The sequence below is a fragment of the Centrocercus urophasianus genome, unplaced genomic scaffold (genome assembly GCF_019232065.1).
Source record: "Centrocercus urophasianus isolate 14NV4802_14NV808 unplaced genomic scaffold, USGS_Curo_1.0 seq_18, whole genome shotgun sequence".
In the NCBI taxonomy this organism is placed as follows: Eukaryota; Metazoa; Chordata; class Aves; order Galliformes; family Phasianidae; genus Centrocercus; species Centrocercus urophasianus.
In genome coordinates this window covers 4,614,698-4,633,162 of record NW_024884733.1, presented here as the reverse complement: position 1 = coordinate 4,633,162, position 18,465 = coordinate 4,614,698, and the positions used below count along the sequence as shown (strand labels likewise).

The 18,465-nt window shown below is 53.8% G+C and overlaps 2 protein-coding genes across 2 annotated transcripts in view; one reads left to right on the top strand and one right to left on the bottom strand.

Moving 5' to 3' along the window:
* The window catches only part of STX6 (syntaxin 6), a 13,350-nt gene extending 646 nt beyond the window's left edge, over positions 1–12,704 (top strand). Inside the window, exons 2-8 of the mRNA XM_042819833.1 lie at positions 2,032–2,201; positions 2,773–2,867; positions 5,176–5,238; positions 7,027–7,149; positions 8,382–8,488; positions 9,996–10,090; positions 11,656–12,704. Of these exons, the coding sequence (XP_042675767.1) occupies positions 2,032–2,201; positions 2,773–2,867; positions 5,176–5,238; positions 7,027–7,149; positions 8,382–8,488; positions 9,996–10,090; positions 11,656–11,732 (730 nt within the window). The 3' untranslated portion in view covers positions 11,733–12,704. The remainder of the gene's footprint in view (positions 1–2,031; positions 2,202–2,772; positions 2,868–5,175; positions 5,239–7,026; positions 7,150–8,381; positions 8,489–9,995; positions 10,091–11,655) is intronic.
* A 1,668-nt stretch (positions 12,705–14,372) lies between these two features.
* KIAA1614 (KIAA1614 ortholog) lies at positions 14,373–18,430 on the bottom strand. Its single transcript, XM_042819426.1, has 8 exons — positions 18,323–18,430; positions 17,950–18,179; positions 16,903–17,049; positions 15,535–16,674; positions 15,202–15,394; positions 14,952–15,067; positions 14,694–14,878; positions 14,373–14,566 (listed from the first exon to the last, which is right to left on the bottom strand). The coding sequence occupies exons 2-8, from the start codon at positions 18,165–18,167 to the stop codon at positions 14,373–14,375; spliced, it is 2,193 nt and encodes a 730-aa protein (XP_042675360.1). The 5' UTR covers positions 18,168–18,179; positions 18,323–18,430.
* Positions 18,431–18,465: the final 35 nt, after the last annotated feature.

Sequence of the window (18,465 nt, the reverse complement as noted above, 5' to 3'; positions counted from 1 at the left end):
GGGGGTCAGCAGAGATCTGAGGAATCAAAAAGGGTCTGGGGAGGGCTGAGGGGTCAGCAGGGATCTGGGAGAGAGATCTGTGAAGGCCTAGCGGGGATCTGGGGTTCTGTGAGAAGCCATTAGGAATCTTGAAAGTTCTGCGAGGGTCCATGCCCTGCTTTTATTACCAAAGCCATTCCCACTCCCCCTGTGAGGTGTGTGCCGGAGATGTGTCCACACAAAGCCAATGTTCAGAGGGGCTCTGAGCAGCAGAAGGCCCTGCTGGAAGCTCTGCGGGGATGCTGTGAGCTGGAGATGTGCTTGCTGCAGGTGCAGCACCTGGGATGTTGGCATGGCTGCCCAGCTTGGGGGCAGCATGCCCAGCTGTCCTTATCATCGATCAGCGGCACGTGGGATGTGAGGTTGCAAATGTCACTGTGCAATGGGCAGAGCGTGGTTGAATGCAAGCCACTCCTCATTGAGGGCATTCCCAGAGCACCAGAGCCTGTTCACCGTGCTGAGGGAGAGGATCAGGCACCAGGCTTAGGAAGAAACCTATGTGGATAGTGGCATTGAGGAAAGCCTGAACAAAGGCAAACACAAAACAAAGGCAGTTGAGGTCAGAGGAAAGGGAAACTGTAATTAATAGGGGGAAAGAAGATAGGCTTCCAAAATTCAGTATGGAGCCACTTTCAACTCCTGCTGTTGCTGTCCTGCACCACGTGGCAGTGGCACAGTGCTCAGGAAGGGCGGTGGGAAAAGCCAGGTGAGCACAGGAGGTGTGGGAAAGGCTGCAGGGCAGCCAGCAGAAGGGGATCGCTGCCAGGCTAAGCCAGTGCTGGGGAGAACAAATGCTAATTGCTGTGGGTGGGGAGCAAGCAGCCAGTCAGACTTTCCAGAGAGATTCCCAGGCCACAAGGGGAAGGGGCTGGAAGGGGAGAGATATGTTGTGCTTTTCCTGGTGTTAATTATTAGCCAGCAGATTAAGGTGGAAGGAGTTGAGCCACATGGCATTCAGTTTGCTTTCCTTGCATTTGTAACTCCTCCTGCTAGGATGTCCAGCTTTGAATTCCTGCTGGTAGGTGCTTTTCCAAGTACATACAGGTGAAAAAAACAGAGCTTTTGCTTGCAAGCAGCAAGAGGACAGATCACAGCTGCTGAACTTAGGGCTCTAGACATGACAGATATAGAGCAATAGACATGGCTGCTGTCTTGTGCAGACATGGTTCATCCCTTCTGGACTTTCCCAACAGATAAACAGATTTCCTTTGCTGGAGATAAATCCCTGCATCTTACGTGGATCCTGACTTTCTGCTGGCTGTCACACCAGCAAAACATTGTCTGCATCTTTCACCCTGGCTCCTCGTGGACCTAGGTGATTTGTTCCCAGGCCAGGGCTGCAGTGTCTGTAGGTACAGAGAATTGCTACCTGCTGCTCGCCCCTAATCACAAATGCAGCATTCAGTGCTGTCAGCAAAGCCTGTGTTCCCATGTTGTGAATGCACTCGTCTCCAAAAAGCTTAGAGCAGCAGAAAAGACTTCTGTCCCATAAGCCAGTGTAGTATAGCCGTGTAGTTTTTTAATGCTAACTTAAAATAAACAATGCTGCACTCAACAATTTGCCTAACTATTGCAGGGACAGTTCCTGTAAATGTTGTTTGTCCTTGGGGTGTCTTGCTCAGGTAGTCTTTAGAGGAGTGCAGAACATTAATTGCCATGAGGGCAGCCTTGTCCAGCCGCTCACGCTGCCCTGTCTCGCCTATGTGTCACTCAGCAGAAACTACTCCTGCTGAAACTGGTCTTTTTGTTCGTTGTGGTAGCTGGCCTGTAAGTTGTTTCTTGTCACTTTGTGCTTCAACAGGAGAGGAGACTGGGTTGTGTAGTGGGTATGGCGAATCCTTATTGCACAAAATAAACTAGAAGTGGTTGAAGGAAGGGCTCTTGCAGGGAGGCTGCAGTTCCAAGCTCTTCTGGGCATGGCGTGTCCCAGCACGACTGCTGCAGAACAGCTGATGCAGTCCCTTCACTTCTCTTTCTTCACCCCAACCGCAGGGAAGTGCAGAAAGCTGTGAACACTGCCCAGGGGCTCTTCCAGAGGTGGACAGAGCTCTTGCAGGATCCCTCCATTGCCACAAGAGAAGAAATCGACTGGACCACAAATGAGCTCAGGAACAATCTGCGGAGCATTGAGTGGGACCTGGAAGACTTGGATGAAACAATTAATATCCTTTCTGGAGTTCTTTGGAGGTTGGGGCATGCAGTTCCTAAGCTGTAAGAAATAGCTACGTAGCAGCTCTTGCTGGTAGCTAATTTTTTGCAGGAACCAGGACTATCAGGGATTGAATTTTGCATTTACTTCAGCTTTTCTCAAACAGCAAATGAGTTCAGCAAGAGAATTTCCCTTTTGTATTCCCTTTGACAAGGTATATTATAAGATGCTTTGTGCTTAGAAGCTCATTGTGTTATATGAATTTGGATTTCTGTGTAGTCACTCATACTCAGGCTGGCTTCCAAAATTATTCCTTTTCCCTCGTGTTCAGCTGAAAGCACTGCACAGCATTGGAGAACTGAGAAAAAAAAAAAAAGCAGGAGAGAAACCTCATTCTGGTGCATGTACTGTGTTGAATGTTGCTGCCACGCTTTCCTTCCTCCAGCATCTAACGTTTTGCTAATCAAATTATAGAAAAAAGTGCAGCACAGTGGAAAGGTGCCTCTTCACGGGCTCCCATCGGGGCGGTTTGTCTGTCTGTGTGCACTGAAAGCCGTTCTCAGACTCCTTGACTCCTCCCCTATGCATCGTTGAGGCAAACCCTCGGAAGTTCAACCTGGATGCCACGGAGCTGGGTATCAGAAAATCCTTCATCACCAGCACGCGGCAGGTGGTCAGGGTAAGGAGCAAGGGCTGGGATAGGGAAAGAGAAGGCAGCTTGAGCAGTTCAAAAAAGGCAATGGGGTGACTAGGTCAGTGCTGAACTGGAGAGCAGAGAGTAAGTCTGCTACCTGCTTGCCCTCAGGCTGCCTTCTCATCCCCACATCACATGTTCCAATGTCAGAAGGACTGCCTGCCTGGGGTCAGGTGCAGGGGTCATGTTTCCTAGCATGCTTCTCTTGTACTGATGAATCTACAAGCCTGTACAAAGTGGAAAGGAAGAGTAAAAGACCCTTCTGCTATGCAAGTCTCCTTTCAGAGTTAAAGGAAATTTTGCCTATTCAGTGCTTGCATCGCTGGTTGACAGAAGCAGAGTCCACTTCGAACACTGACATCTCTTTGTAGTCTGGTGTTATTTATGTGGCTTCCCCCTGCTACAAAGCAGTCAAAACAGCCATTAGTTTTATTTTTAACTCCGGGAAGATTTTGTAGTTTAAACTCACACTCCTAAATATCAGTACTTCAGAGAGAGGCGGGCCTGGCAAAGCTCTGCCTGTTGGGCCGCAGCTTCACACAGCTCAGTGCTACAGGCAGTGGTAAAGTGAAGTTCAGTAGCACCTGCAAGAGCAGCAGCATTTAATCACAGAATCACTGAAACACTAAGGTTGGAAAAGACCTACAAGATCATCCAGTCCCACCATCCACCTATCATCAATAGTTCTCACTATGCCATATCCCTCAACACAGATCCAGACATTCCTTGAACACCTCTAGGCGTGGTGAGTCCACCACCTCCCTGGGCAGCCCGTTCCAGTGCCTGACCACTCTTCCAGAACAGTTAGTAGTATTTCCTAATGTCCAGCCTCAATCTCCCCTGGTGCAGCTTGAAGCCATTCCCTCTAGTCCTATCACCAGTTACAGAGAGAAGAGGTTGACTCCCAGCTCACTACAGCCTCCCTTCAGGTAGTTATAGAGAGCAGTAAGGTCTCCCCTGAGCCTCCTTATTCACATAGCTCTTAGGGAGGATTCAGAAGCAGGAGGAGTATTTTAACAGCTCGCTGGTAATAAGTAGAGAAGAAAAAATCTTTCTGAAATCTTCACTGCCTGCCAACACACTGGTTAGGAAGTTTTCTCCCTATTAATAGTACACTCAGTGCAGCTTAGTTTCTGCTTTCCCTCGTGGCTCTGATGTTCCTCCTTGACAAGCTGCATTGCTGTGGCTAGCAACAAGCTTGTTATTCTACCTGCAGTCCTGCGGTCCAGAGGCAGTTCTTAAGGGTCTCTGCCTGGGAACTGATCCCGAAGCCACACCAGCCCCAGCAGCAGACATGGTGCTTGCTGCCTTGTCCTCAGTGTAGTCAGCTTTGGAAACAAACAGGATCAGGCAAGCCTGCTATCTAGGTCCTCTTTTGCTGATTGAAAGCTGCTGCCTGATGGGTTTTGGAGCAGTGTGTCTCAGTGGTAAATGAAATTCTTTCCTGGTGGCGTGCAGTTAATTGACTTATGTTTTCCATGGGGATAGAAAGCAGTTTGTGCATTAGAAGTAACCAGGTGGGATCTGTTGCTTAAATAATACATCTCTGAGCAGTAAAACATACCTGTGTGTCTTCAGGTGACGTCAGAACTCTGCTGGTGGGTAAGGTCAGTCAGCTCCTGCTGGATCATGCTGGCTCCTTGCTCATCTGCACTATAGAAACTAAACTGGTTTGCACTGGGAGTAGGAGCCTCCAGGGTCTAACTGTCTTCTGTAGGAAGACAAAATATAACAAGTAACAGAGAAAACACAGAGATAGTCAGAGAGGAGGGCCATAGGACAGGAAATCTATCTTGTCCTTTGCAAGATTAAATCAGGTACAACTGGGAATAAAGTGCAAGCTACGGGTTCCTGAGACCTTCAAGAACATAACTTCTTTACAGTCTGTCAATGGGAACATTAATCTAGTATTATACAAATCAAAGTGTTTCTGGCAGTCTAATCTAGCTGTAGATATCCTTCTTCATCGCAGAGGAGTTGGACTAAATGACCTTTAAAGGTCGCTTCCAACCCAGATGATTATCTGATTCTATAAAAATGAGTAGTAAATAAGGAATATTTTCAAAATATTCCATTGCTGTTGGTTCTACTATTAGTAAAGCAATGAACTGCAGTGGAGATTTTAACAGCATTTTTTCAGACTCTTCAAAACTGTATGCTTTCAAAGAAAATTTCCCTTCCCTCACTCACCACAAAGAAATCTTTCTGGGTATAGACAGCTTGGTAGCAAACTGAAGCTGAAAGTCGCCTCAAATCCAATGCTTACGTACTTCTTCTTTCTTTGAACAAACAGGAAATGAAGGATCAGATGTCAAACTCCTCCATGCAAGCACTGGCTGAAAGAAAAAACAGGCAGGTGAGAATCAGAATGGGCAAGCTAAGTGAATGCAGTGGTTATTTGGCACTTGAAAGAGCTAGAAGGATTTATCAGCTCTAACAGCTGTTTTGAGACATGTGTTAGGTGAAGCTTTCGTATCACTTAGTCTGGAGACCCACACCATGAAGTAGAGCATATAGCATGGTTAAAGCTCCTTTAAAGCTGTAAGTACCATATATATCCCACTTTGTAGCACATCACCTTACAAACATTTGTTCTGGGAAGGGGCTTGCATGCTGCAGCAAAGCTGTGTGTTTGAGCCACGTCTGTCTCACTGATCTGAGAGCATTGGTTTTGTCAGGCTTGTTGCTGTCACCCTCTTTCAAACCTGTCTCTCAAAGCAGTAAGTCACCACTCACCATCTGTCTCCATCTTCAGAAGTGCTTGTGTACAGCCATCAGCATTGCATCACCCTGCAGAAAGGGGAATCTCCCTCCATCTCAGGAGGAACAGTCAGAATCCAATTCCATAAACGTAACCCCGTGCTCTGCTGTATTTAGGAGCCAGGACTCCACATCCCCTCACAAATAGCTGCTTCACATGATAATTAACCTTGTGAGAAGATGGAAGAAGCTCAAGCAGTCTCAGGTTGTCTGCACTTGTAATCTAAGGAATAGAAATAGATGCTTCTCCCTGGCTGGTGAGACTGTAAGGAGATCTTTGAGCTGACTTCCAGAGCTGCCTCTGTCAGCGTTGGTGTGCCGTATCTGGCTGCATCAGTCTTTGTCACCTGTGGCAAAAATGATGAACTGCAAGAAGATACTGAGAAGGACAGAGCTGGTTTGTCAGCCCGTTACAGGCTTAACTGATGTGCTTGGCAAAAACTTGGAGAAGCAAAGTCCCTTACTGCCTTCCTCAAACAAGCCTGTAGCTGTCTCTAAGTTTTGCTGCTTTAAACTGCTTGCTGCAGGAGACCATATGGCCCAGCTCACGCAGTGACATCTGGTCAGGAAAACTCATTTCCCCTTGCCATCTTCCTTCCCCAGCCCCTCGCCTTCCCTCAAGTCCTCAGAGCCTCAGCTGGGCGGGGCTACAGCAGCTTCTCCAGCACTTCTCTGTGTCTGAGAGGCCTGCTTTTGGCTGGTGATGACCTGATCCTCGTGGACTGAGGCTGGCAAACACAGACTTCCCTCCGGAAGCTGCATTAGAGCTTCCTTCCAGGGACCAGATATCCTCAGCTGGAAAGCCACTTCTCTGCTGGATTTGCACTAGCTTCTGTGTTGAGGTCATAGAGCAGATAGAGAGTGTAATCTTGCAACCTGAATCAGAGAGCGTAACTCCTGCCTACAGCACTGCTGTGTTTATATTACACTGTTTTACTGTCAGTTCATCTGGTTAAGTACTTTATGCAGACCTTCAGGCCTGGTCATCAGCAGCATGGCGTTCAGTCCATCTATTAACACGATGTATCTGGGTACTTCCCAGCTCACACATCCTCCTAGCACACAGTGCTGCATCTTGAACAGACCTTTACCAGTCCTCTGGGCAGTGCGGGCCTCCTGCTCGCGCTGTCTGTCAGTCGTGCTCCAGCTCTCCTGTTAGTGGAGCAGCATTTCTGCAATAATCATGCTGCAGATATTTCCCATGCTGGTATTTGGCACTGCATTGTTTTAGTTTGTGCCAGCACTCTGGCTGAATACCAGTAGAGCGGCAGGAAAAGGATGCTGTAGGCATGTGCACAGGAGCGTTGCCTTGTCCTCCTTGCCTGAGACCAGCTGTGAGCAGACACAGAGGTGTTGCTGCTAAGGGACTTCTGCATCTGTTTAGGCACTCCTGGGTGAAAGCAGCAGTCAGAATTGGAGCTCTGGACCTGACAAATACAGCCGTCTGGACCGGGAGCTGCAATTAGCAAATTCACACTTCATTGAGGAGCAGCAAGCTCAACAACAGGTAAGGCAGCTGGCATAAGGCAGACCGAATAGCTTTGCTTGCCAAATGGGTGTTGGGGGGATGGGGTTCAGACTTCAGAAGCCAGAAAAACTCCAGCCCTCGGCTGGCCTGGATCCAGGAGCCTGACAGCCTGATAGCTTGAAGCACACCTGTTCATATGTTCCATGTACAGCACAGCTTTGGATGCTTGGTGCAGTTTTTAACCATTGAGGCTCGTCTTCCACTTACGTACAGAAGAACAAAGTCTGGAAGCAGCAGCATGCTGAGTTTTAGTATTACAAGAACTGCTGAAATCCTTGGACCAGTAGAAATGTTGCAAGCTGAAGAGCGTTCACTTATCTTTCTGAACTTTCCCTCGTTAAAAAATAAGCTGGTGTTTGCTGCTGTTTGTGTGCATCCTCATCAGAACAGACAGGGAGCAGGAGCACGTGCCTGCTTCCTTTTCCTGTCCTTGTCAACATGAGATTCGTGAGAAAGCCTGCGTGAGGGCTTTGCAAGGAGCCCTGGCGAGGTGCTGCCCTGGAGCAGCGCCCGAGCAGCGCACATCCGCCTCCAGCAGCCCACCCAGACACAGGCCTGTAAATAGGCCGCCTCTCCAGGCAGCAAGCTCTGCTGAAGCTTCTGATACACGATGCCAGCCAGCTTTCAGATGAGTTTTACCTAGTGACTCTAGGAAGATAAATAGATTCCAAAGTAGGTAACTGGGGTAAAGCTAATCCTTAGCGTGATTGTGCCCTGAAAGTGACTTAAGCCATCAGCAGACCTATTCCTTTGGCACATTCAGAGCCAGACGTGTTATTTTTAGCTCTAGAAGCTGCAGCAGCCTCTTACTTATGTTAACCCCTCGTTTACTGCAGCGTTTCCCATACACTACCTCAGCAAGGCTCCTGCTCCGGGCAGCAAAGCTTGAGGTTTTGCTGCCTTCAAAGAGTCATCTTAGAGGTTGCAGCAGGGAAGGGGCATTGCTAAGCAGAGGCTGAATTTGGAGGCATGGTTGAGGAAACTGCAGCCAGCTGTGCCACAGGAACAGGGGACGGCTCTCCTGCTGCTGCCACTTCTCACACATTTCTTAGAAACACGGTCCTTGTTTCCTGGAACCTGAGGTCTGTTCCCAGGCACCACAGTTGATGTTGGCAGAGTTGGCGAGCATCCGTCCACACGAGCAGCTGGCTGTGACCCAGCTGCAGAAAGAAGATGTATAATCACCCGTTTTTCCTTCTTTCTGGCCCCAGTTGATTGTGGAGCAGCAAGATGAGCAGTTGGAGCTGGTCTCTGGCAGCATTGGGGTGCTGAAGAACATGTCCCAGCGCATCGGCGGGGAGCTGGAGGAGCAGGCAGTGTAAGTATGTCACAGGGTGCCAAAGGCCCTGCAGGTGTGGAGCCTGCTGCAGCACAGCTGGGGGTCCTCGCTGATACCCCTGTTGCATCCTTGAATTTCCTGGTCCCTCAGGCAGCCTCTCCTAGCTCATCTGCAGCACCTTAGGCTGCCTTTGATTTCAGGCCGTGGAAAGCATTTCATATTGCTGCCTGCAAGGATCCTACCGCAGCCATGTTCCTTTCAAACCTGCACCTGGGGCAGGTTTAGCTGCCAGTTTACCTTCCCTTCTCTCTTTAAACTCCTTCTCTCGTTTTTAAACACCACCCTTAAGGCACTCAGTAAAGCTCCTTGGCTTCTAGCAGCCAGCAGTGTGCAACGGATGAGGGAAGGCAGTGCTGCCTATTAAGGATAGTGGGTGCTTTCCCAGTCCGTGGGGTTTTGTGCTCACCCAGACAACTGTGCCCCGGGAGCTCAGAGCTCAGCCTTGTCACACAGAGCTGCATTCATAGTTAAAGCTAAAAATAATCCTCACCCACACAAAGGGTTAAGGGGTAGCTCACAAAGTAGCTTGTATCCACCCATTTACATATAAATTAGATTTCTTTCCTTGTGCACGTCCTTTGGAAAGAAGTGCATGAAATTCTCAGTTGTGCAGACTAACAGACACGAAGGGTTTGTGCCTAAACCCCCCTTGTTTGGCCGACGAGAGTCTGGAGGGCTGTGAGCCCTTGTGATGTCTTTGGTGAATAGGAGGAACTCCAAAGCACCTCCTGTGTGAAGCCTGGCCACCGCAGGTTGGTGTGGTGCATCTGTTTCCAGGTCACCACATAAGCCATCAGTGCTTGCTAGCAGATAATTAAGGCAATACCGCTTTTTTTCTACAACTCTTTGTTCTCCGTGCTTTTAAGAGTGTTATGTTTTAAAGTTCTGCTCACTGGAGATGGCTGGGATTGCTTTGATCCTGGATGTGCTTTGTCTGTCTTCAGGTGGGTTCTTGGCCCTGACAAAGCACAGCTACAGGAAGGCTTTCAGATCTGTTACAGTTGCTGTGTGGAGGAACTGGAGGGGTAACTTCTGTAGCGTTTGAAAAGCACCTTAAAAGCAATTGCAAATCTCAGTCCTGCTTGATACCAGAGTGGAGCAAGATTTTAGCTTCAAGTGCTAGCCCTCAGCAAGAGAAGGGATTTAAAGTCCAAACTGGCACCTTGATCTACACATTCACTGCTAATCATGGATTATAAGCAAAACTTTCATCTTCAAAGGAGGAAACCCCCACTGCTCACCTTTTAGAGATAAGCAGAGCTGGGGGACCAGTCCAACAAGTGTCCCCATGACTTCTCACTTTCCACCAAAGCTGAGCTGCTGCTTCAGCAGGGTTTTTTTTTTTTCCCCTTGGGTGCTTTCAGGAGACCATGCTGCGTTGCTTTTCTCATCCACTGTGTTCTGATGAGCGTGCACGAGTGCAGCAAATGATGCCAAAGGCACCTATTGCTTTACTTGTTGACCACCACTGTGCTTCTGTCCCCAGGATGCTGGATGACTTCTCCCACGAGTTGGACAGCACTCATTCACGGCTCGACAACGTCATGAAGAAGCTCGCCAAAGTGTCTCACATGACAAGTGGTAGGTCCAGGGGGGTGGGCTCTGGGCCTGGAAAGGGGCAGGCACATCTGTGAATTTTAGGGACGGAGCACTATGAGCTCCCAGAGCCAAGTAGAAGGGAGGGAGCAGCTCCAGCTGCTTGAGAGGTTAAAGAGGGAGAAGGCATCCAAACCTTGCAGCTGCTCATGCCCAGATACTGCTCTGCAGTCTGCCCTCAGCTTTGTGTTATATACAGGCGCCTTTCTATTGATGTTATTACTGCTGCACTGGGAAAAACCCCTTCTTAGACGATAAGGAAGGAGAGTTCTGCAGCCTCTCGTGCTGCTTGAGGTTTCCTAGGCCACCTGCCGAGCAAAACACTGCCACCGTGCGTGCCTTCTCCAGCTGCAGCAAGTCCCTCTGCCAACCTCGCCTGCCTGCGCGCTGCTGGCGCCAGCGCTGCCGACGGGAGGACAGTCGGACGTGTTTCCTGGTGGTGAGGAGAGGCGATTTCTACGCTGGGGAGGCTGAGCCCACGAGAAAAGTCCTTATAAGGCTGTGCCTGAACGTGGTGGGCTGGCGGCCGGCCGGGTGCCGTGGGCAGAACAAACAGGAAGCTCGTGCCTGCCGGGAAGTCCCCGCCGCTCGCTCCCCGCGTTGCGGCGCTCTCTGCGTCGCCTCCTCCGCTGCCGGTGCTCGCGTGTGGGGGGTGGGAGCAGCAGGGAGGCAGGAGGGAACCGCTCTACAGGATCAGGCTGGGCAGGGAGCTCACGGGGAATCCGTGCTGCCGCTGGCGCTGATGGGACGGCTCTTCCCAGGGCTGGCTGCAGCACTCAGTGAGTGGTGCCAGCAGCTCCATCCCCACACTGCACCATCTCACAGGGGCCGGATGTCTGCCGGTGCAGACGTGGCCGTGGACGGAGAGCGGCTGTGCAGCCCGGCGTCGCCCACTCACAGCTTGCTGCAGACAGAGCTCATGTGGGGGAAGGCAGGCCCTGCTCGAGTCATGTGGCTTCTGCGGTGCGGTCGCAGCTTGCGCTGTGTCCAGGGACAGTGGGGTTCCTGGTGCCAGGAAGTCGGAGGCGAGCTTGAATCCAGATGGGAGAAACTTTCACTGTAGGTGCAGGACGGTGTCAGACGGTGTAGAGCAGCAGTACAGGCTGGTATGGTTTTGTTCTGTAAAATGCATTCATATCTTTTCCAAAAAAAAGTAAGAATTTCTCCAGTGGTGTGCTGAGCTCCCTAAGGCAGATCCTAGAGGCAGTGCAGAGCACAAACAGGTCAATCCACAAGCAGTAACGCAAAGCAGCTCTCTGCTTCTTCCTGATCACTTTTGAACCAGCTTATCAAATCTGTTTGAACTTGACTGGGGAGAAACCTCAAAATTCCACACCGCAGTCCCAAAAAGCAGCTGCATCCTGGAAGAGAAACGCTGTCACCCCACAGGCAGTAGGGAGGAGCCTGCAGAAGGGCACGGTGCTTGTTCTGCTGGTGAGGGAGCTTTCCTTTTGAAGGAAAGCACAGTGAAAGCAGCGTGGTAAGGAAAAGCTCTCCTCCAGCTTTCCTTCTATTGAAGTAAGAGGACCGACCATTCCTTTCTCTTCCAGATCGGCGGCAGTGGTGCGCAATCATCGTCCTCTTTGTCATCTTGCTGGTGGTGCTGGTCCTGTTGATTGTCCTGTGATGGACTGAACTTCCTTGGACGCCTCCTCTCCCCTGTAGCACGGGGAAATGAAACTCTTTCCGTCCGACCGCAGAGATCCCTGTCAAGAAGACCCGTGCCCGGCTCTCACCATTCTCTGAGGACCAAGGCCTGGCTCCACCAACATCTCCCCCAGCTCTGGGGAGGGCAGACAGAGGACAGGAAGCAGTTGTGGCTCCCGGATCCCGTCGGGCTGCCTCCTGCCCCACGGTGCTGCCATCTGGTCCCCAGGCCCTGGAGGGGACCGAACCCTTTGTGGGTATGAGCCAGCTGCAGCAGTCCCAAGCCCTCTGTGCGGACACGGAGCAGGGAGCCTTGGCAGGGTACGGGGGGTGGAATTGTTTCACTGAGCATTACAAACTGCATCGCCAGCCTGTGGGATGCTTGCCAGCCAGAAGCATTACTGGGAGGAGCGGCGGCCTGAAACCCCGCAGCAACACGCACCCAGAGCAAGGAAGGGCAGCCCCAGCCAGCACCACGCCTTCCAGTTAGCACCAAGACCCTGCAGCATTCACATCCAGGACCCCGAGGCAGGAGCTGGCACGCTGCAGGTAGGTGAGCTGCAGGTGTGCTGTCCTGCCTTCGATGGACACGCAGGGCTGGGGCATCAGCCTGAGGCTGGTTTCACACAGCTCGTCAAGTCACCTCCTGTTACACAAGCCTCTCCGGCTCCCTGACTGATGCTTTCTTTCCCCTTGTATAACCAAGCTTCTGTTTAACAGCTGCTTCCCTTTGGCAAGTGATTTGTCAGGTCTAAAATAACTTATTTTTTTTTTAAGGAAAAGTTCTTTTAGTGATTTTTGATGACTGTTGGAGCCGCATTCATTCTGCGGCTGCAGGATGCATTATCAGTGGAATGGGCCTAACTGTGTACCTTAAGTGCACACAAACTTGTAAATAGGATGTCTTAATTTTCCCCAACTGTTTTTTTTTTTTGTTTTTTTTTGTTTTTTTTTGTTTTTTTTTGTTTTTTTTTAATTTTATTTTTTTGGGAACTTCACTTGTAAGCAACCCAGAGCCGGGAAGCTCAGAGCCAGGTCACGTTCTGTATCACTTCCCAGTGCTTTTGTTACCTTCGGGTTGTTTGGCAAGGGCATTGCCTCAGCAGTGCTGGCCAGGCACAGATAGCAAAGTGCTGTGAGGAGAGCTCACCCTGGCAGTGTTACCGGGGAGAAATACAGATGGGTTTTGTGCAGTTGATTACAGGAGGAAGGGGTGATGCTTCAGGAAAGAAAAAGATTTGCAGTGAAGTCTGCTCCTGTCTTTAGGAGGGGGAAGAGCAGCAAAAGATGGGAGGCAGGCTGACTTGTGCCTTCCATCTGGGTCTCAGATGGGGCTGGGGGAGGAAGCTGACTGGTGCTGACACTGCAAAGCAGGCCTCCAGAACCACACTCCACAGAAAGGAAATTCGGCACCTGAAGCACTCTGTCACCCAGGACACGTAGCCCTGGTGGTTTGTGGCTCTGTTTGGGTCTGCCCAGTCCCTCCTATTGAGCCCTTGCACACACTGGTGGCACTGTGCCTTTTGCAGCCAGGCTTGGGATGAGGGGAGACCCAGCAGCCCTGCCAGGTTGGAGCATCTCCTCTTGCAATGAACGCACACGTGCCCTTAATGCCAACCTGCACAAGTGATCTTGGCAGTTCTCTCAGTCATTGCACAACGTCTTGTCTCTTTTGGTTATGCTGTGAGAAATACATACTGTCTCTTTCCAAAGGCAGGCTCTGGCAGTGTCTGCACAGTGCTCTGGGCTTCAGACCTCTCTGAGAGTGGGTTTTCAGTACGGTTGTATGTCGTCCAGGAGCGGCTCCTGATGCTCCACGCAGGAGTGCTCAGTTCACACACTGCCAGGTTGCAGCCCTGCTGCCGTGCTCCATGTCTGTCCAGGTGTCACTGCTACCCAACTGTCTTTGCTTTTTCTGTTGGTGGTGTTGCCCCTCCCTTGAATCCTAAATAAACGCATTGCTGCTGCCGGTGTGTGACGGCAGAGGAAAACACCGGTCTCTTTTGTGGTAACGGGGACAAGCTTGGGGGCTCTTTGCCTGTGTGGCACCAGAGTGCAGCAGCTCCATCCCATCAGGAGCAGACAGCACACCCCAGCCTGGGCACCAAGGCAGGAGAAGCTGTGACACCACCACTGTGAAGGACCCGCAGCCCTCCCCAGCCCCACCTGCTCTGCTCTGCCCCACCCAGGTATCATCCCCGTCCCGAGTGCCACCCGCAGCACGTTCATTACCTACATATACACACAACCACCACCTGTTGTCATTGCACATATACATACATATATATATATATATTTACAGTTCTGTGATTTGTTTTTTTCTTTTTGCAGTTTGAAATAATTTAAGAGAAACCCACCAGCTCATGGGCAGAGGTTTCCAGCTGAGGCAGGGAGAATCCAGGGCCGGAGAGCTGAGATGTCCCCATGCCAGGGGCAGGTCCTTGTCCCACGTTGCCTGCCAGGGTGCCCTGCCATCCCCATCCCCGCAGGGACCCGTGCATTGCACATAAGCAGGGCAGATCCAGGCCCTTGGTCTTGTTGAGGTCCTTGTTGCACTTTAGCTCCATGCAGGACTCCGGCAGCACCTGCAGAGTGCTCCACTCCTCCTGGAGCCGCGCCGCTACCGCCGAGCCGGGCGCTGCCTTAGCACACGCAGGGCCAGGCTGTCTGCCTGCAGCAGCAGCTCCCGGATGCGTGCCAGCCCCAGGCCCGACACAGCGGCCCCGTTGACCTGCAGGATCTCATCGCCCACCCCCAGCAGCCCCGCGTACAGCTTGGCCGTGCCGGCATCCGCCATCTCCTGCACGTAGACACCTGCAGACAGAGGTGCAGGCAACTGAGCTGCCAGGTGAGCCGCCAGCACATAAAACCCATATGAGTGATGGTCTTCGCTAAGGTCCCTTCCTACTTTAGCTGGTCTACCGTTCCACGGCCACAGTACCTGTGTCGGGCCGGCCGTGCCCAGAGGTGACCTGGAAGCCGAAGGAGCCGTGTGGTGGCCGTTCTATCTCCAGCAGGCTGGTGCCATCGGGGAACACCTCCACCACACGCCCCACTATGCGCGGCCGGTCAGGTGCACCGATGTCCTCCACGCTCAGCGAGTGCCGTGGCCCCGAGGCTGCCTTCCTGCAGGGAGATGCTGTGAGCCCAGCACGGCACCACCAGGCCAAGGCTAAGCGTGGCCGTGTTCCCATCCCACCTGTCCCCATCCCCAGGCTGGGACAGCAGGTACGCATTGGCTCGGGGTGCCCTGCCCAGCAGGCTGTGCAGGCTCTGTATGGAAGCGGCTTTTTGGGGCTGGCGGAACGGTGACACCTGGAGAAGTGTGACACGGTGAGACGCGTGGCATCAAAACCTTGCGCCCTGCTACGTACACCTCAACCTCCCCAGCCTCCAGAGCCCTCCCAAGCCAACAAAGCCCCATTTCCCCCTTGCAGAGGATGGCTCACCAGTGCCTGCAGCGAGGGCGACCGCTTCACGCTGGGGCCGTTGGGTGCAGGGCCGGGCAGCTGCTCCATGCTGTAGCAGCGGAAGCGGCCCAGGCGCTGCTTGGTGCTCTGGCTCAGGCTGCATAGGAGCCGCTTCAGCCCTGAGGATGCCGCATCCCCACTGCCCTTCCGGCTTGTTGCCCGTGCTGGCTCCCTACAGGACAATGCCCAACAGTGTTTAGCAGTAGCTTGTCCCCAAAAACATCCTCACCCTGCTCCAATGTGACTTCTATGTCATGAGGCCAAGCCTGGTGCTGAACCGAGGAGGGATGCTCATAGTCCCTCACCACTCACCCAGGTGTTGCGTTCCCATCGTGCTGTGCCTTGGGCGTCCTGGTGGTCTCCCCAGGTTGTGTCCCCAGCCCATGGGGGCGGCTTCCACAGCCCTGTCCATGGGTGTTGTTGCAGTTATTAGTGGACAAGGCACGCAGGGGGCTCCCTGGGAGCCACACAGGGCCACAGGGCCCCCGCCGCTGCCCCGCACCCTTGGGTTGGGGCAAAGTGCTCCCAGCATCAGGCTCTGTACACTGGTGGCTGCTAGCAGGGACACTTGTCCTGCAAGGCACCTGGGAGGAGGCCTTTGTAGTGGTGATGATGGAGGGGGTGTGGGAAGGCCCCGCTGGCCTCGAGGAGGGGACCAGTGGCTCTCCTTTGCCCGCCATCTCACTGGTGTGTCCCCCATCCTGGCTGCCAGCTGTACTCGCTGGTGGGGGACAAAGCGCCCCCGAGCCCCCGGCCACACTCGTGCCCTTCTCCTTTTGCGCTGGGGTGCGGGGGCTGCGGTGGCCACGAGCCCGGGGCTCCCGATGCCCCCGTGGGTGGGGGCTGCGGGGCCGCGGCTCCTCGCTGTCGGTGCGGCAGCCATCGGAGGTGTCGGTGCTCTCCAGTGCTGAGTCCGCCTCATCCCCACGGGCGACGTTCCCGATATAAGTCTCCTTGATCTTCTCAGTGTGAATGCGCTGCCGGGAAGGCAGGATCCAGAGCGGGGACCCCCCAGGACCCAGCGGCCGGGCCTTGGGTTCAGGCTGGGCAGCAGCACCAGGACCCGTGCGCTCCCGTCCCCGTGCCATGGGGCTGCCTTCAGCCGGCACGGCGGCACCGAGCAGGGAGCCGCAGGCCTGGCACTTGCCCCCAGCAGGGACATCACCACCACGGGATTTGGCAGGGCCATCCCCGGGGTGCCCACGGGGCTCTCCACCGCTGCGCTCCAGTGCTGAGCCCAGCACCCGGCGGTGCCGCAGCCGCTCCAGGTAGCGCACCTCAGCGTCGCGGGCCGACTCGTCCTCAAAGCGCACGCGGGATGGGGAGGGTCCCCGTGGCCGCCGGGGCTCCCTGCAGCCCGACTCCCCGCTGGATGAGTCGCTCAGACTGCCGCCTGCCAGGCCCTCCACCTCTCTTGTGGTGACGCTGGGCCTCGGTGTCCCGCTGGGCTCCCTGCAGTGGGGACAGAGGACTGGAGAGCTGCGGGGACAATCCTCCGCCATGGGGTGAGGAGCGTGGCTAACGAGCCCAGCAGCACTGAGTCCACATGACCCCGCGAACGGCCCCTGCGCCGCACCTCCACTGGAGCGGTCATGCATACCAAAAGGGAGCAGGGGTCAGGACTCAGTCACAGGGTAGGAGCTGGATGTGGGGCGGGATGTGGCACGGCGCAGGGCTCACCTGGGGTGCGCGGCGGTGGGCAGCAGCAGGAGGTCGTGGCTGGCACGCAGCGGGTTGGTGCGAGCCTTCATGCGGGCGCGCTGCAGCAGCTGCTTGGCCTGCTCATGGCGTGGGCTCAGCTCGAGCTCCTGCCCGGGAACAAAGGCCCTGCAGGGAAGGATTAGCAAAAAATAACACGGATTAGAAGTGGTTTAGCAGTGACGGGGCTGCTCTGCAGGGAGAAAGCGGGGCCTGGCTTGCAGGCACTGGGGACACCCCTGCAGGCAGCCCCAGTGATGTCGCACTGCAGTAGCAGCAATTTAGGGGGCTCGGCAACAAGCCTGGGGCCATGACCTGCACCAGTGACATCCCAGAGGCACGTGAGCAAACCGAAGCAGGTGCTGCCCCAGCCCTGCAGCTTTGGGCTGTGCTCAGCCCCATTCCTCTATCCACGTGCACAGGGGTTCCCTGCCCTAGGGGGAACCCACAACCGTGCACGGCCCCATTCCTGCACTGCCCTCCTCCCCCCGTTGGCCGCAGCCCTAATCCTCCTGATTAAAATAATCAGCTCGGCAATCACTTTGGGGATCCTCGCCCCAGCCTGCCCACAGCTGGAACACACCTATGCCCCATGCCAAACTGTGGGGAGCCACTGCCATGAACCTCAATTTTGGCTTCCCCGAGGCATCCCACCTGTGCCCACCAGCACCAACTGAGCCTCAGATGCCAGAATAACGGAAAACTGATCATTGCCTTGTAAGTGCTTCCACTCCAAATTGTCCCCAGACCTCCTCCATGCTGCCCCCAGCATTGCTGCTGCTGCAGCCCCTCTCTCCCGACCATCCCTCCTCATATTTTTAGCCCCACTGCTGAGGTTTATCATTAGGCCAATGAGATTATGCATTCCTACCACCCGTAAGCTCTTAAGCACTGGGGAGACATTTCTGTCCCACTCCTCTCTCCTGTCAGAGACACCTGGCACCAGCCCTGCTCTGTCCCCTCACAGTACCCCCGCGCCCCATTCGTCTCAGACCCGTTTGTCCTCAGTTGAAGCATTTGAAGTCCTACCTGCAGCCCTCAGCATCCTGCAGTGAGACCCCTGAGTCCCAGTCGCCATCACTTGCTGGCACCTCTGGAATGGGAGAAGGGGGAAGGCATCGCAGGGAGCTCCCAGCCTCACACCAACTGCCTTTGGGGCCAATTCTCCAAAGCATGTTTTGCCATCTGAGAGCCCAGGAAACGGGCACAAGACCCCAGGGCTGTGGGGATGCAGACTGGAGAGTCATAGAGTCACAGATCTATAGAAAGGCATAGGTGGGAATAGGTGGAATGGCAAAGCCCTCCCAGCCCTCCCCCACCGCAGACTGGCCGCCCAGGGCCCATCTCCATAGGAGAGGTCCCCACAGAGACCTGAAGTGACAGCAGAGGCCCAGGCACGCACCGTGCATCCCCAGCACCTCGTGCAGCAGCTGCCGGTTCCTCTCCACCCTCTCAGCCAAGGACAGTGGCTCCGAGCCCTCCGTCACCTCCTTGCCAGCAGAGACCAGAGGGGGAGAGCCCCCCAGCCCCCCCCGCTCCCCCCAC

What these genes read in the sequence shown, in the direction of transcription:
- KIAA1614 (XM_042819426.1), bottom strand. Translation starts at nt 18,167, where the DNA reads ATGACTCTCCAGTCTGCATCCCCACAGCCCTGGGGTCTTGTGCCCGTT. An exon ending in GATGGGAACGCAACACCTGG is followed by an intron (nt 15,395 to 15,534) that starts GTGAGTGGTGAG and finishes ATTGTCCTGTAG; the next exon opens with GGAGCCAGCACGGGCAACAA. An exon ending in CGCCCTCGCTGCAGGCACTG is followed by an intron (nt 15,068 to 15,201) that starts GTGAGCCATCCT and finishes ACACTTCTCCAG; the next exon opens with GTGTCACCGTTCCGCCAGCC.